This window comes from Microcaecilia unicolor, unplaced genomic scaffold, assembly GCF_901765095.1.
Source record: "Microcaecilia unicolor unplaced genomic scaffold, aMicUni1.1, whole genome shotgun sequence".
Lineage (NCBI taxonomy): Eukaryota > Metazoa > Chordata > Amphibia > Gymnophiona > Siphonopidae > Microcaecilia > Microcaecilia unicolor.
Window position 1 is genome coordinate 272,216 of NW_021963486.1, and position 17,174 is coordinate 289,389.

Genomic DNA, 17,174 nt, shown 5'->3' on the forward strand with positions numbered 1-17,174 from the left:
GCACAGATCTCTAGGCGCGCTATAAAGAATCTGGGGGATTATGAATTGATACAAAACCCTCAAGTCACTCTGGATTTATAGAACAAATCTACCAGCCCATATTGCAGTGAGCCCAGAACATCAGTAGACCCTTTTGAAAATTGAACAGGCTGGATTACTATAGATCCCCACAGATACTCAATTCTAAGAGTACACCTGGCCTTGGCCACAAATGCCGAACAAAAATGGACACTTTCAAAATATAGGATAAATGACCACAAGCTAAAAGTAGAAATATGTAGACAAAAAAATTTGCCTGAAATCGCAAGAAGCCAAGCTCTATTTGCAGCATAACATCAGAGAAACAGAAAGATGCATTTCCACCAGTTCTGTACAAAATACTACTACTACTTAACATTTCTAGAGCGCTACTAGGGTTACGCAGCACTGTACAGTTTAACAAAGAAGGACAGTCCCTGCTCAAAGGAGCTTACAATCTAAAGGACGAAATGTCAAGTTGGGGCAGTCTAGATTTACTGAATAGAGGTAAAATGGTTAGGTGCCGAAGGCGACATTGAAGAGGTGTGCTTTGAGCAAGGATTTGAAGATGGGCAGGGAGGGGGCCTGGCGTATGGGCTCAGGGAGTTTATTCCAGGCGTGGGGTGAGGCGAGGCAGAAAGGGCGGAGCCTGGAGTTGGCGGTAGTGAAGAAGGGTACTAAAAGAAGGGATTTGTCTTGAGAGCGGAGGTTACGGGTAGGAACGTACGGGGATATGAGGGTAGAGAGGTAGGGAGGGGCTGCAGATCGAGTGCATTTGTAAGTTAGTAGGAGAAGCTTGAACTGTATGCGGTACCTGATCGGAAGCCAGTGAAGTGACTTGAGGAGAGGGGTGATATGAGTATATCGGTTCAGGCGGAAGATAAGACGTGCAGCAGAGTTCTGAACGGACTGAAGGGGGGATTTGGCTAAGTGGGAGGCCAGTGAGGAGTTATAAAGTTAATATAAAGTTAGCAGATGGCAAATCCCAAAACTCATATTCTGTTCACTAAATGGAAAATATTAATTTTTTTCTACCTTTGTTGTCTGGTGATTTCATTTTTCTAATCATATTGCTCCTAATCTCTGCTTCATCTTTCCTCTATCCTGTTAACTTGATATCCAGAGCCTCCTGTTCATTTGCCTGCAAGGACAAATCAAACTCAAGTATACATATAAAGTATCACATACCATGTAAAATGAGTTTATCTTGTTGGGCAGACTGGATGGACTGTACAGGTCTTTATCTGCTGTCATTTACTATGTTACTATGTTTTGTCTCCAGTCTCCTTCACTTTCTCCTCTACATGTATTGATCTTTCACACTCAGCTTTCTTCCATTTATTTTTCTGAGTCTCAATCCAGAAATTTCTCCTCACCATCCAGTCTTCACGTTCCCTCTATTTACTGCTTCTAGCTATAGTTTTCCATCTCTCCTCACCCACGGTCATCAACCCCCCTCTTTTCCCTTCCTGCCCCCTTCCCAGTATCTCCCTCAATTCCTTTTCCATATCTCCTGTGTCCATCTTTTTGTACGCCCTCCACCTGCATCATGTCTACCATCTCCCACCATCTGTCCTTCCACTCCTTCATAGAAAATAGGCTGTTATAAGGGGCACAAGAGGCAGACACTGAGCAGGTGCAAATTGGAGAAAATACTTTTACACTCAATTTATAGTTAACATCTGTAATTCGTTTCTGGAGAATGTGGTAACAGCATTGGTCTGCTGACTTTTTAAAAGAGTTGGACGAGTTCCTGCAGGAAAACTGCATAACCGTTATTAACTACTACTACTACTTATTTCTAAAGCGCTACTAGACGTACGCAGCACTGTACACTTGAACATGAAGAGACAGTCCCTGCTCGACAGAGCTTACAATCTAATTAGGATGGACAAACAAGAGATAAGGGAATATTAAAGTGAGGATGATAAAATAAGGATTCTGAACAAGTTAATAAGGGTTAGGAGTTAAAAGGAGTGGAGGAGTGGCCTAGTGGTTAGGGTGGTGGATTTTGGTCCTGAGGAACTGAGTTCGATTCCCAGCACAGGCAGCTCCTTGCCTGCTGCATTGAGCCTGCCATGAGTGGGAAAGTGCGGGGTACAAATGTAACAAAAAAAAAAAAAAAAAAGCAGCATCAAAAAGGTGGGCTTTTAGTTTAGATTTGAAGATGGCCAGAGATGGAGCTTGACGTACCGGCTCAGGAAGTGTATTCCAGGCATATGGTGCAGCAAGATAAAAGGAACAGAGTCTGGAGTTAGCAGTGGAGGAGAAGGGTGCAGATAAGAGAGATTTACCCAGTAAATGGAGTTCCCGGGGAGGAATGTAGGGAGAGATGAGAGTGGAGAGGTACTGAGGAGCTGCAGAGTGAATGCACTTATAGGTCAATAAGAGGAGTTTGAACTGTATGCAGAAACGGATATGAAGCCAGTGAAGTGACTTGGAGAGGGCTAATATGAGCATAACGACACTGACGGAATATTAGTCGTGCAGCAGAATTTTGAACAGATTGACGAGGAGAGAGATGGCTAAGTGGGAGACCTGTGAGAAGCAAGTTGCAATAGTCTAAGCGAGAGGTGATAAGAATGTGGATGAGAGTTCTGGTAGTGTGCTCAGAAAGGAAAGGGCGAATTTTGGTGATATTATAGAGAGATAAACGACAGGTTTTAGCAGTCTGCTGAATATGTGCAGAGAAGGAGAAGGAGGAGTCGAAGATGACCCCAAGGTTACGAGCTGATGAGACAGGAAGGATGAGAGTGTTGTCCACAGAGATAGAGAATGGGGGAGGAGGAGAGGTTGGTTTAGGGGAAAAGAAGCTCAGTCTTGGTCATGTTTAGTTTCAGATGGCGCTGAGACATCCAGGCAGCAATGTCAGACAGGCAGGCTGATACTTTGGCCTGGATTTCGGCTGACATTTCTGGTGTGGAGAGGTAGATCTGGAGTCACCAGCGTAAAGATGATACTGAAAACCATGGAATGAGATCAGAGTACCAAGGGAAGAAGTATAGATGGAGAAAAGAAGAGGTCCCAGGACAGATCCCTGAGGTACACCAACTGACAGTGAGATAGAAGTAGAGGAGGATCCACTAGAGTATACACTAACATAGTAACATAGTAGATGATGGCAGAAAAAGACCTGCATGGTCCATCCAGTCTGCCCAACAAGATAAACTCATATGTGCTACTTTTTGTGTATCCCTTACCTTGATTTGTATCTGTCATTTTCAGGGCACAGACCGTAGAAGTCTGCCCAGCACTATCCCTGCCTCCCAACCACCGGCTCTGGGACAGACCGTATAAGTCTGCCCAGCACTATCCTCGCCTCCCAACCACCAGCCCCGCCTCCCACCACCGGCTCTGCCACCTAATCTCAGCTAAGCTTCTGAGGATCCATTCCCTCGGAACAGGATTCCTTTATGTTTATCCCACGCATGTTTGAATTCCGTTACCGTTTTCCTCTCCACTATCTCCCGCGGAAGAGCATTCCAAGCATCCACCACTCTCTCCGTGAAAAAATACCTCCTGACATTTTTCTTGACTCTGCCCCCCTTCAATCTCGTATCGTGCCCTCTAGTTCTACCGCCTTCCCATCTACGGAAAAAGGTTCGTTTGCGGATTAATACCTTTCAGATATTTGAACATCTGTATCATATCACCCCTGTTTCTCCTTTCCTCCAGGGTATACATGTTCAGGTCTGCAAGTCTCTCTTCATACGTCTTGTAACGCAAATCCCGTACCATTCTCGTAGCTTTTCTTTGCACCGCTTCAATTCTTTTTACATCCTTAGCAAGATACGGCCTCCAGAACTGAACACAATACTCCAGGTGGGGCCTCACCAACGACATATACAGGGGCATTAAAACCTCTTTTCTTCTGCTGGTCACTCCCCTTTCTATACAGCCTGGCAACCTTCTACTTACGGCCACCGCCTTGTCACACTGTTTCGTCGCCTTCAGATCCTCAGATACTATCACCCCAAGATCCCTCTTCTTGTCGGTACCTATCAGACTCTCCCCACCTAACACATACGTCTCCTGTGGATTTCTACTCTCTAAGTGCATCACTTTGCATTTCTTCGCATTGAATTTTAATTGCCAAACCTTAGACCATTCTTCTAGCTTACGCAGATCCTTTTTTCATGTTTTCCACTCCCTCCCAGGTGTCCACTCTGTTACAAATCTTAGTATCATCCGCAAAAAGGTAAACTTTACCTTCTAACCCTTCCGCAATGTCACTCACTGAAGGTATGCTGGGAAAGATAAGAAGAAAGCCATGAAAGAACAGAACCCTGAAATCCAAGTGACGACAGCGTATCAAGGAGTAGGCTGTGATCAACAATGTCAAAAGCAGCAGATAGATCGAGAAGGATGAGGATAGAATTGAGACCTTTGGATCTGGCCAGGAACAGGTCATTGGAGACTTTAGCAAGCGCTGTTTCAGTTTGAATGACGGGGGCGAAAGCCAGATTGAAGTGGATCAAGAATAGCTTGAGATGAAAGAAAGTCAAGGCAACGGCAGTGAACAGCATGTTCAAGTATCTTGGATAGGAAAGGGAGGAGGGAGATGGGTCGATAGTTGGAAGGACAGGTAGGATCCAATGAAGGTTTTTTTAAGGAGTGGTGTGACTACGGCATCAGGAACAATCGCAGTGGACAGTGAAAGATTGAGGATATGACAGATAAAAGGGATGACAGTAGGAGAGATAGTGTTAAGTAGATGGGTGGGAATAGGATCAGAGGAACAGGTAGTTAGTTTCGAGGCGGAAATAAGATGTGTAGTTTCCTCTTCAGTGATTGAAGAAAAGGAGGCAGGGGTTGGAGGGTGGAGGTGACCTGGTTGAGAATTCAAGTTTAATCTTGTGAACCTTATCATGAAAGAACTCAGCCAGAGTCTGGGGGGAAAGTGAAGGGGGAGTTGGAGGTGAAGTAACTTTGAGGAGAGAGTTCAGTGTGGCAAAGAGACGTTGAGGGTTTGAGCCAAGAGAATTTGTTAACTGGATGTAATAGTCCTGTTTGGCAAGTAAAAGAGCAGACTGGAAGGAGGTCAGCAAGAATTTGAAATGTATGAAGTCAGCATGGGCACAGGATTTCAGCCAAAGGCGTTCGGCAGAGCGGGCACAGGAACGTAGGTAGCGGATTCTAGAGGTCAGCCAAGGTTGGGGTTTGGTACGTTTTACAGAACGGGGAATGGGAGGAGCAAGAGTATCCAGAGCAGAGCAGAGAATAGTATTATAGGAAGAGACAGCCTCATTGACAGACTTGGATAACATAGTGGTAGAGAAGAGATTTGAAACACTGGAGGACAGAGTAGATTCCTAAATGTTTTGGTTAAGATTGGACAGGACTAGGGAGGAGGGTGTAAGTTATCAGATGATGGTCAGAGAGGGGAAGAGTTGAGGCACAGAAACTGGAGAGTGAGCAGTTTGAGAAGAGGATAAAATCAAGACAGTGGCCATTCTGGTGAGTGGGTGCAGTGGAGCACAGTTGAAGATTGAAAGATGATGTTAAAGCAAGAAACTGAGAAGCATAAGAGTCAGAGGGATCATTAGCATGAATGTTAAAATCCCTAAGAATGAGGGAAGGAGATGAAGGTTCAAGAAAGAAGGAAAGCCAGGCATCAAAGTCTATGAGAAAGGAAGAAAGGGAGTGGGGCGTGTCAAGATGGCTGCCGGACCGATAGGCCGGTAGAGAGCTCTGAGCGTTTTGGGGAAATTCATTTTACCTTTGTGCAATAATGCCTCATTCTAATAGGAAGGGAGCGTTAAGGAATGTTCCTCAGCCTACCTTGACGTCTTCCCCGGCCCAAGCGTCTCTGGAATGATACTTCCCCGGTTTCTCCAAATCTCAGAGGGAAGAAGATCCCATAACGGGGGCTCTCGGAGAAGTGAGTTCCCCGCTGGGAGAGGAAACCTCCCTTTCGCCACCATCCATTTCGACGATCCACCCGTGTCCAGCGTCGACTGCGGCCCTGGAGGGAAACCCCGCTGATTCCGGAAGTGTATCGGAAGGGGCAACCAGCGAGGACCCAGGACCGCAACAAATGACTCTGAAAGCTGATGGAACTCAGTTTCCCTCAGTAAAAAGTCCGGAGGTGACACTGGAAACGCTTTGGGTGATGTTGGACCTGATGAATACTACACTGCAGAAAACTTCAGGTGACGTTATAAATTTAAATGCCAAGTTTGAGGGTTTAAAATCAACTGTTGATTCTGTAAAAGGAGATTTAACAAAGCAAGTGACAACTTTGAGGAAAGAAGTGGACTCGCTTAAGGATTTTAAAGATGTGGCTCTTAAAGATAATATGAAAATGAGGAGGAAAATTGAACAGCTAGAGAATTATAATAGACGGCTTAATCTCCGTCTTTTGAATTTTCCCAAGTTAACGGGGGTAACCCCGATTGATACACTACGAAGATATTTGACTGAGGTACTAAAAATTCCCCTAGACTCTATTCCTCCAATAAATAGGATTTATTTTATTCCTAAACCAAAGGGGGAATTACAAGGTATTGAACAGAATATGCCTGATTTATAAAATATCTCTGAAATATTGGAACAATCAACGGAAATAGTATTGGATAGAGCTACATTAATAATTTCTTTGGTTTTTGAGCAAGATTATAATAACATCTTAAGACTTTACTTTCGGAATTCCAAAACTCAATTTTGTGGATCTAAAGTCTGGATGTACCCAGACGTGACAAAACAAACACAACAGAAAAGAAAGGCGTTTCTTGCTTTGAAACAAAATACAATTGATATTGGGGGATCTTTCTTTTTGGCATATCCGGCTAAATGTGTAGTTAAATTAGGTGAAACTAAATATAATTTCTTTTCACCGGAACAACTGAAATCGTTTCTAGAAATGAAACAACTGAAGTAAATGTAGAAAATAATTTGGAGAAATGGCAGCTTTTACTTCTGTAAATGTTACTTGTTTTGATTACTTCTCTAACTCTATCACTCCCCCCTCGTGTTTTGAGGTCTAAGAAAGGCTAATTGTGTTTCTTTAATTGATTAGTTAATTCTAATTTTCTTTTCCTGTATAAGATACTTCTCTTTTTTTTATTATTCTTTTTTGAGTTTTGAATAATGCAGGTTGAGAATATTATTAATACTTATTACTTGCCTGTTTTATGTTCGCAAGGTTATCCTTGTTAATGATATATTGAATATATAAATAAAGAATAAAAAAAAAGAAAGAAAGGAAGAAAGGGACTTATCAGGGGGTCGATAAATGACTGCTACTTGGAGAGACAGAGGAGCAAGTAGACGGATGGAGTGGACTTCGAAGGAAGAAAAACAGTGAGACTGAGGTGGAAGAAGAGGTTGAAATCTACAAGAGGGTGAAAGTAGTAGCCCGACACCACGTCTGCAGCCAACCATGCAAAGAGTATGGGAGAAAAGATAACCTCCATGGCATAGAGCCGTGACTGAAGCAGAGTCTTCAGGGTAAAGCCAAGTTTCAGTTAGGGCAAGCAGATGGAGACTACGAGAGATAAAGAGGTCATGGATGTAGGAAAGTTTGTTACAGACAGAGCGGGCATTCCACAGAGCTCAAGAGAAAGGCAGGGAAGAAGGGGGGAGGAGAGGAACAGAAATTAGATTGGAGATATCATGGTGTGACCTGCACAAATATTAAGGTGGACTTGGAGAAAGTGGTGACTCTTTGGATGCGTGTGAATAGGTGTATCTTGTCTGAAACATGGAGTTCTTTTCTTTCTTTTAATATGTTGTGGTGTTTGTGAACTGCTAAGACCTGTTTATGATTAGCAGTACATGAAGTACCAATAAGCCTAAACCCACTGCTAATCCCCAAGAAGAAGTGCTTGGAATCCGTCTACATTTTGGAAACCTGCAAGGTACTTCTGACCTGGATTGGCCCATGTTGAAAATGGGATACCTGACTTGCTGAAACTTTAGTTTGACACAGTACGTCAGTCGTTATGTTTTTTTCTTTCTATTATTTATTGAACTTCTCATAATGCAAACAATCAGGAGTAATGATGTACCCAAGTCTGATATGGTTGACCTAATAGAATTTAATGAAATTTCAGAAGGTTTATTCAAAAATGAACTTGGCAAAGTCGGAAGTAGTTCCCACAGTAATACGTTCAGTAGTCTTCTCCTTGTGTCCAGGCTGAGTCCATGCCAGGTTCCCTCCATGTAGGCAGTGCTCATCTTCACTCACAGCACATAATTGTCCAAAGTATCTTTAACAGAGACCCCCTTGAACTCTGTTACTTTCTCTTCCTCTTCCAGCACCTGGGCTCTCTTCTGCATCGGGCACCACAGACCCTTGTCCAGCTTCACCTTCAGTGCTGGAGATCTGTGGACCAACACAAAATCTTCCCAAAAATGCTCTTTGGTAAAAACACACAAATGAACTACAAAACCAAAGATCTTAACTCCATGCCTGCAAATTACCTTTTACTTTCTCTCTTTAAGCATTGTTTATATATATACAAATTCTTGTTGTTTTTTCTTTATTTATATAAGAGAACTCTCAGGAGATACCACTTATAAAGGCAATATCATTAGTTATTTTGCCTAGTGGCATAGCATCTCTTCATCGGGCTATCCCTTAATTATGAATTTTTTGGAAGTGCTATTGCAAACACACAAGAGTGCTCCAACTGAATGTGCTCAATAAATAATAAACTTAACTTTAAATCGTGTCCATGTCTCTGAAATATGTAGTCCACATAGGCTTCCCCTGGTTACGCCCGACACCGCGGGTTTCAATGCTTTCCTCAGGGACTCGGGTTAATTGCCCACGCCAGGTCCACAAAGACCTGTAAGCTGAGACACCGACGCTGAATGCTTTTACTGCCGAGATCTGTGGACAACACCCATGTGGATATAGGTTCCATCTTCTCTTTCCATAATGATCCATATAGCGTCTTCCTTTCCCCGGGGTCCCCTGCATTCCAGCTGCTCTGATATAATTTTTCACATACAGCACCACCACTCAACCTCTGTGGCCCTCCCTTATCCTTCCTAAAAAGAAATCCCTAGCCCTCATGGTTTAAATGTCATGGAATTACTCGCTGTTCCAGAATGTGTCAGACACTTAGAATCTATTTGGGGTTTAGAATCCAACTCAGTCCCCCTAGGCCTCTTTCGTTCAGTTCCAGGCTGTCTTTCCAAAAAAATAGAAAAGTACATAATGTGTTAATGCTTTAGGACCTAGTCTGTTACCAGACTTTTGTTGAAGTCGGCCAGGTAGCTAGGGAGTCCCAATAGTAGGAATAGCTGCATCCTGTTTATCCTGGGAGAAAACTGTTACTTCCCTGTATCTGGTGTTCTTCGAAGACATCAGGCTCTTTATTTTTACTGACCCACCCACCTCCTCTCAGAGCTGTACTTTTCAAGCTGTTAAGATTAGACTCAGCTGGTTGCACCTGAAGGCCACACTCAAGCACATTTTATGCTTTCCAAAGTCTTCTAGAACTGATACTAGGGAGTTGTTCCCACACAGGCTTGATGATGTCACGCAACAGTAAGAATAATAATCCTCCTCTCCTCAGAGAACACTTGCTACAGGTGAGTAACTTTTTTTCCTGCACAGCGTGGGTGTCTAATTTACAAAAGGCTGTTGTATTACTGAACTCATTAAACTGTTCAACTATAATAATGCCCAATGTTCTCTTTTTTTTTTTTTTTTTTTTTAACATCTAGAAAAAGATTATCCCAGAAACAGTAATATCGAGACACAGCACTGGAAAATCAATGAGAAGCCTGAAGGGGAAAAGGCATCAGAAAAAGAAGAAGAAACCGCTTTCTGTTCTGACTGGGGAGAAAAGGGAAAATATCAAAGGATTTCAGAAAATAAAGAAAAAAATTCAACAGGCGACTCAGCAAAACCATTTACAAGTGCTGAGTGTGGTAAAAGCTTCAGTCACTCGAGAACTCTCACAGCCCACCAGAGAATCCACACAGAAGTGAAACAGTTTGTATGTTCTGAGTGTGGTAAAAGTTTCAGTATGAAGGAAGCTCTCACAACGCATCAGAGAAGCCACACAGTAGTGAAACTATCTACTTGTCCTGTGTGTGGTAAACAATTCAATAACAAGAGAAGCGTCACAGCACATCTGAGAATCCATATAGGAATGAAACCATATACGTGTTTTGAGTGTGGTAAAAACTTCAGTTGGAAGGAATCCCTCATAATGCATCAGAGAATCCACACAGGAGAGAAACGATTTACTTGTCCTTTGTGTGGTAATCAATTCACTTACAAGGGGAGCCTCACAGCACATCTGAGAATCCACACAGGGGTGAAGCCATATACGTGTTCTGAGTGTGGTAAATTATTCAGGCACAAGCAAAACCTCAACCAGCACCAGAGAATTCACACAGGAGTGAAGCCACATACATGCTCTGAGTGTGGTAAAAGTTTCAGTCAAAATGGACACCTAACAAAGCACCAGAAAATTCACACAAGAATGAAATTGCGTACATATACTGAGTGTAGTAAAGAAAACAGCCAGGAGTGAAACATTATATGTAGAATCATAGAAACATGACAGCAGATAAAGGCCAAATGGCCCATCCAGTTTGCCCATCCTCTATAACCCCTAACTCTTCCTTTTCCTAAGAGATCCCACATGCTTATCCCATGCCTTTTTAAATTCTGACAGAGGACAGAGAGGATAACGGTCAATGAAGGGCCAGAAGAGCCAAGGTCCTAGAGGCGACTGGGCAGATGGATTCTCTGTCTTAAGGTTATCAGTTTGTTCATGCTGTGGTTGTTGTTGTGGGTTGCAACTTAATAAATAGATTTCAAGTACAAGACACATTAACATAGAAAGGACCATGGAATACGACCGGAGGTTGAGAGGGATGAAGTAGGGGGATGGGATGGGGAGGGGGGAAAATGTGAAAATGCATAATGATGTTAGTGTGTATGATGACATTCTGTATTAGCGTTGTTCTTTGACAAAGTTGGCTGTTTTCTAATGTTACTGCCAATAAAACAGATTTAAACATAAATTCTGACAGAGTCCTCGACTCCATAACCTCCACTGGGAGGCCATTCCACGCGTCCACCACCCTTTCTGTGAAATAATACTTTCTTAGATTTCTCCTAAGCCTATTCCCTCTTAACTTCATCATGTGCCTCCTCATTCCAGAGCTCTCCTTCAGTTGAAAAAGGCTCACTTCTTGTACATTAATGCCTTTGAGATATTTAAAGGTCTCTATCATGTCTCCTCTCTCCCTCATGTCTTCCAGCATATACAAGTTGAAGTTCATAATCCTGTCCCTATATTTTTTGTGTTCAAGACCACTTACTTAATTTTGTAGCCGCCCTCTGGACCGACTCCATCCTGTTTATATCTTTTTGTAGGTGCGGTCTCCAGAACTGCACATAGTACTCTAAATGAGGCCTCACCAGAGACTTATACAATGGCAATATCACCTCTCTTTTTCCTGCTGGTCATTCCTCTCATTGTGCACCCAAGCATCCTTCTGGCTTTGACCATCGCTTTTTGTACCTGTTTGGAAGCTTTAAGGTAATCCCCCCCCCCCAAGTCCCTCTCTTCCTTTGTACACAGAAGCACTTCACCCCCTATATTGTACCACTTCCTCAGATTCTTGTGACCCAAGTGCATGACCTTCATTTTTTAGCATTAAATCTTAGTTGCCAGATATCGGACCATTGCTCCAGCTTCACTAGGTCCTTCCTCATCTCATCCACACCCCTCCGGGGTGTCCACCCTGTTGCAGAGTTTGGTATCATCCGCAAAGAGACAAACCTTACCAGACAGCCCTTCCGCAATATCACTCACAAAGATGTTAAAAAGAGCTAGCCCGAGGACCGATCCCTGCAGTACTCTACTGATAACATCCATTTTTTCAGAGCACTGCCCTCTGTCTCCTTCCGTTCAACCAATTTTTAACCCAATCAGTTACTCTAGGTCCCATACCAAGAGCACTCAATTTATCAGTTGCTTGTGCGGAACCGTGTCAAAGGCCTTAGTCTCTATTTCACTTCTCATCTACCTACTGGCTTTTACCATCTCCCTCTCCTCCTTCCCTCTTCAGCACTCTCATTGCCCCCTCAGTCTTTCCCTTACCTAGTCTCCTAAACCACTCCCCCATCTTTCATCCACCTCCTTAGTTCGACATTCCCATCATCTCTACTCACCGTCTTAGCCCTCATCTACCCTCCACTGCATCTCACCATCCAATCAGTCCCAGCTCCATCCTTGTCTCTCCTTGCTTCTCTTGCCTCCAAGGTTATTCTGTCTCTTACCCTATACCCCTGCCCAATAGCCTCTCTTTCACCATATTTTTAACCCCATTCTACCCTCACTCAGACTCCTTCAGAGACCAATCACCTTCCCCTTCCCATTACTCCCATCTTTTTTCAATGCCCCTCATCCTCTCTCCAGTCTTCCAGATCATTCACATTGTCTCAGTTTTCCCCACATCATCCCCTATCTTGCTTCTCTTCTCATATCGCGCACTTCACACTCTCACTCATTCTCCCAACCCATCAATATACCCCACTCAAATCAGAAACTGCCAAGTATTCGCTATCCCCTCAAATTCCCACTCCATCTCTCCTATTACATTACTTTACAACATACCTTATATTCCGCTGTTAGCTTGCCGCTTCTATGTGGATTACAGCAAAAAGAAGCCGCACATTATCTAGGTCAGAAATCAAACATCCTGGAAGTTACAATAAAAAAATTATAATCAGAGAGTCTATGCTATTTAAACCCTTTAGATAATAATGTGTGAAGGAGTGGCCTAGTGGTTGGAGCACCAGTCTTGCAAGCCAGAGGGGGCCGGTTCAAATCCCGCTGCTGCTCCTTGTGATCTTGGGCAAGTCACTTAACCCTCCATTGCCTCAGGTACAAACTTAGATTGTGAGCCCTCCTGGGACAGAGATATATCCAGTGTACCTGAATGTAACTCACCTTGAGCTACTACTGAAAAAGGTGTGAGCAAAATCGAAATAAATTTATTTGTTGCATTTGTATCCCACATTTTCCCACCTATTTGCAGGCTGAATGTGGCTTACAATGTACCGTTATGGCATACGCCAATCCAGATTAGAAGATAGCAATTGGTGTTACATACAGACATATGGATGTCATAATAAAATTAAACAAACAGATATAAGAAGAAAACAGATTTGTATATAGGTAAAGTGAAGAGGAGGAGAGGAGTGGCCTAGTGGTTAGAGTGGTGGACTTTGGTCCTGAGGAACTGAGTTCAATTCCCACTTCAGGCACAGGCAGCTCCTTGTGACTCTGGGCAAGTCACTTAACCCTCCATTGCCCCAGGTACAAATAAGTACCTAAGCCACATTGAGCCTGCCATGAGTGGGAAAGCACAGGGTACAAAAAAAAAAAATGTGTTACATTTACAATTATTGATCGTTGTGGTATGCCTTGTTGAAGATAAAACTGCAAATAATAACTCAAAAGTAGCTTCTTTAAAAGTATCATTCTTTCAAATTCAGAACTAATTTCCTGGAAAAGTGTGTTTTAAGATTCTTTCTAAAGTGCATATAATTCTCAGCTGATAATAACAAATCAAGAAAAGCTGTATCTAATCTTGCTGCTTGAAATGAAAGTAAATGATCAGCCAACCTAAGGGGCCCTTTTACTAAGCTGCACTAAATGGGGTCTTGCACTGGCGTTGGTAGTCGTTTTTGCCATGCACAAGGGCCCCTTTTTCCGCAGCGGGTGAAAGCCAAAAATGAAATGGCCATGCGGTAAGTTTGCGCTTGTTGCACGGCCATTTCGAGGGGAACACTTACCATCAGCCAGTGAGGTGGCGGTAAAGTTTTTCAATATTTCACTTAGCGCCGGAAATGGCATGTGCTGGGGGCAGAACTGCCGCCAGCACCCATGTTGGGCCGGTGGTAGTTCCGGGTTGCCGCAGCAATCCTTTATTAAAAGGGCCCCTTAACCTCTCTTATCTTTCAGTGAAGGATATGCAAATGGATTAGAATTCCTAATTAGTCTAGATGGTACCTTGATTATCAAATGGTCCAAAAATAGTTTTGTAAATTAAACAGAAATTTAAAGATAAAGGAAGGCCTGCTAGAGCATACAAGCGTGGCTGCGGATAATATGGCAGAGGCCATGTGCAATGCTTGGGCCAGCGCTCCCCTCCCCCCCCCCCCCCCAGGGGTCAGGATTGGTGGTTTGGGGGAGGAGCAGCTCCTTGTGTGTGTCAGCCTATGACATCAGTCCGGTGTCTTGAGCCGTTGGTTGGCCTGAGTAACTGGGAGGTGGAGCCAATATCGACAACGGGTTCTTTAAAATACTGTGTTCCCTAAGTCTTGCCCTCTTTCTGCAGGGAGCCTGAAAAGTTTTCTTGGTCTAGCACTTCTGCTCGCATCTGATCTGCAATCCTCAGCTTCGTTAATGGTTTCTTCTGTGACTTATCTCTGGTTGTTATCAGGTCAGGCAGCTTAATCTGGCGCAACTCTTTCTAGCTTCCAGTTCCCTTAAACTGCAGTTTGGATCTGCCATATGTCATGGAGTTCAGAGGTCCTTTGGCCAGGCAGATGGGTTGCAGTTCCAGCGTCGCAAATGGTTGGTGGTAATAGGCTTTGTTTAATTCTTGAAGAGGTAAGCAAGCCAGGTGAAGGGCTCTCGCATAAGACTGAGATGTAAGGGAGTGTAGAAAAGTTACGATCGTAAGGCACGTACTGTTGTCCTGAGCGAAGGGATGATTATTACTCTCTACTATCATGAGGTTTTGATTGATGCACTTTTTGGACACTTAGCATCTAGTGAATTTTATAGTCGCCATATTGGCAGGTCATGCCAGGACCTAGCTATCATCAGTGTAGGGGTTTCTGCTTGCGGTACAAATCAAAGAGGTTACCTCCTTGGTACAAGTACCCAGCAGTGGGCAAACATTACTGATGCCATAGCTGTGCTCTGTTTCTCATCCGAGATTACAAGCAGTCAGATTTGATTGGCTGTTTCTTCCGTATTAACATTCTTAGACATTGTTGACTTTAGGCTCGATTTTGTTTGCTTCATACAAGTACCGGTGTGTCTCCATTTGGGGATTCCTGGGAGTATGTGAGAATATGTGTGGAGTGGAGGAGTGGCCTAGTGGTTAGGGTGGTGGACTTTGGTCCTGAGGAACTGAGTTCAGTTCCCACTTCAGGCACAGGCAGCTCCTTGTGACTCTGGGCAAGTCACTTAACCCTCCATTGCCCCATGTAAGCCGCATTGAGCCTGCCATGAGTGGGAAAGCACGGGGTACAAATGTAACAAAAATAAAAAAAAAATCTTGTATTTCACAAAAAAAAAAAAAAAATTCCCTGTAAGAGAGGGTGATAGCAATCCTCCTGCATGCTTTTCTCCCATGCAGCTCCTCTTTATGATCATGGCCACCGGGACAGTTGGCCTAATTTAAAATTGATCTTACTCTCAGCTCTTCTCTTAATGTGTTACCATGTTGCATACACTTTCCTTATAACACTCTCGAGTTTTCACCTCAATCACAAATTCTAGCCGATGCTTGAAGTTAAATTTTGGCTTCGGTTTTGTTTCCATGTGCGAGATCCCGAGCGAGAGTTGGGAGTGGGCCGATGAAGTAACGCAACTGGACAAGAAGGGATGCACACAAACTAAGTATTTATTTAAAGAGCTCCCTGGGCCTGTTCCTTCACAGGGCCCAAGTCATAATGTGGATAAGCTTCTGTGGCTCAGGAAACACAGTTATCAAGCAGGTCTCTAGCAGCAGGCCTAACACAGTGTGTGACTGGCAGGGTTGCCAGTTCCCAAACACAGCCTTTAGTTCTTGTCTCCTCTTGGAGGCACAAACTTGCAATATTCAGTTTAGTATTAGCTGTGGTTTGCCTCAGCCAGATCACAGCAGCTATACGTCTTCAGAAATGCTAAGTAGTAGTAGTAGTAGTAGTAAGGGCATAGGCTTGGGTTCAGTTCCTTTGGGCCTGGGCCTCTTTAACTTCTACTTGGCCCTGTCTTTTGAACTTTCTGGTAGTGACACTTCCCCTCCCAGATTGCTTCCTCCCGGGATGGGATCTGCACTCTTAAGGTGGCCCAGGCTAATTAAAGAGGGACTTTTCTTAAGGGTGAGGAACAATGGCCTATAAGCCCCGTCACACTATGCTATACCATTGGCAAAGCACTTGGCTATATTTATAAACTCTATTGGTTTTAATCCCCTTATCTTTCTGAGTACTTTTTCCTCCCCTTCCATTCCATTTTAGCTTAATATACCTAGCGACTGCTACATGCTGAAGACTATGTATGAGGATACTTCTAATATACTTGTTGATTGTTATGTGTTCAAGACTTTGTATGTAGATATTGTTACCTGCCTTAGATAAAGGTGTGATAAAAATGTAATAAATAAATACATTTAGCTGCTAGCCTTCTCACGTTTCAGATACTTCTCATCTGTTCCTTCTTGCAAAACCGCAGAACCTAATAAGTGCAGCTAATACAGATGGACACAATAAAAGAGGTGGTGGGGGGGGAATCCAAAGTAATACAGACTTAAAGGCAACCAAATGAATCCAGACCCGATTTGTTGAGAGGGACAGGTTTAAGTTCCACATTCATCAGTAGTGCCTCAATTCAGAGTAAACATCGGGTTGTACTTCAGTATTGCCCTTCCCCCTACAGATCATGCAAATTCAGATTACTGCTGGATTTGGAAGTGGTCCTTCTGTGACTCTGGACTGTTGCTTGAATCCAGTACCATACTTTGCAGTTCGCAACTCCTTAGGTACAAGGAGCTACAGTTTATCAGCAATGCAATTTCCATGGCAATTCTCCCTCATGGGCTGATGATCGGAAGCAAACATGGGCGCTTGAGGTTCTTAGCGCCCATGTTTGCTACCACCCCATGATCAGAGCCCCAAGCACGTGAAACAATGTGCTCATGGGCTCTGACCGCAAGTAGCATGCAGATGCATGATAAACAGAGCTCTTAGCCAAGTAACATGCAAATTGCATGCTAAATATATTCCTCCCCAATGGTCAGTGGGCAGCGCGCTAAACATTGGCACACTGCACGCAGCAAACCCTACACCAGCTCTGAGCTTGCATTAGGGTTTGCAGAACATTGGGGAGGAATGGAGAACCCTGTCCAGCATGCATTTGCATACTAGCAGGCCCCCCATGCCATTCCCCCCCCTGCAG

At 43.6% G+C, this 17,174-nt stretch overlaps 1 protein-coding gene across 1 annotated transcript in view; it reads left to right on the forward strand.

Annotated features, from left to right (window-relative positions):
- The window catches only part of LOC115459355 (zinc finger protein 420-like), a 49,514-nt gene extending 38,670 nt beyond the window's left edge, over positions 1-10,844 (forward strand). The window contains exon 7 of the mRNA XM_030189193.1: positions 9,697-10,844. Coding sequence (XP_030045053.1) covers positions 9,697-10,514 — 818 coding nt within the window. The 3' untranslated portion in view covers positions 10,515-10,844. The remainder of the gene's footprint in view (positions 1-9,696) is intronic.
- The last annotated feature ends 6,330 nt before the right edge of the window (positions 10,845-17,174 follow it).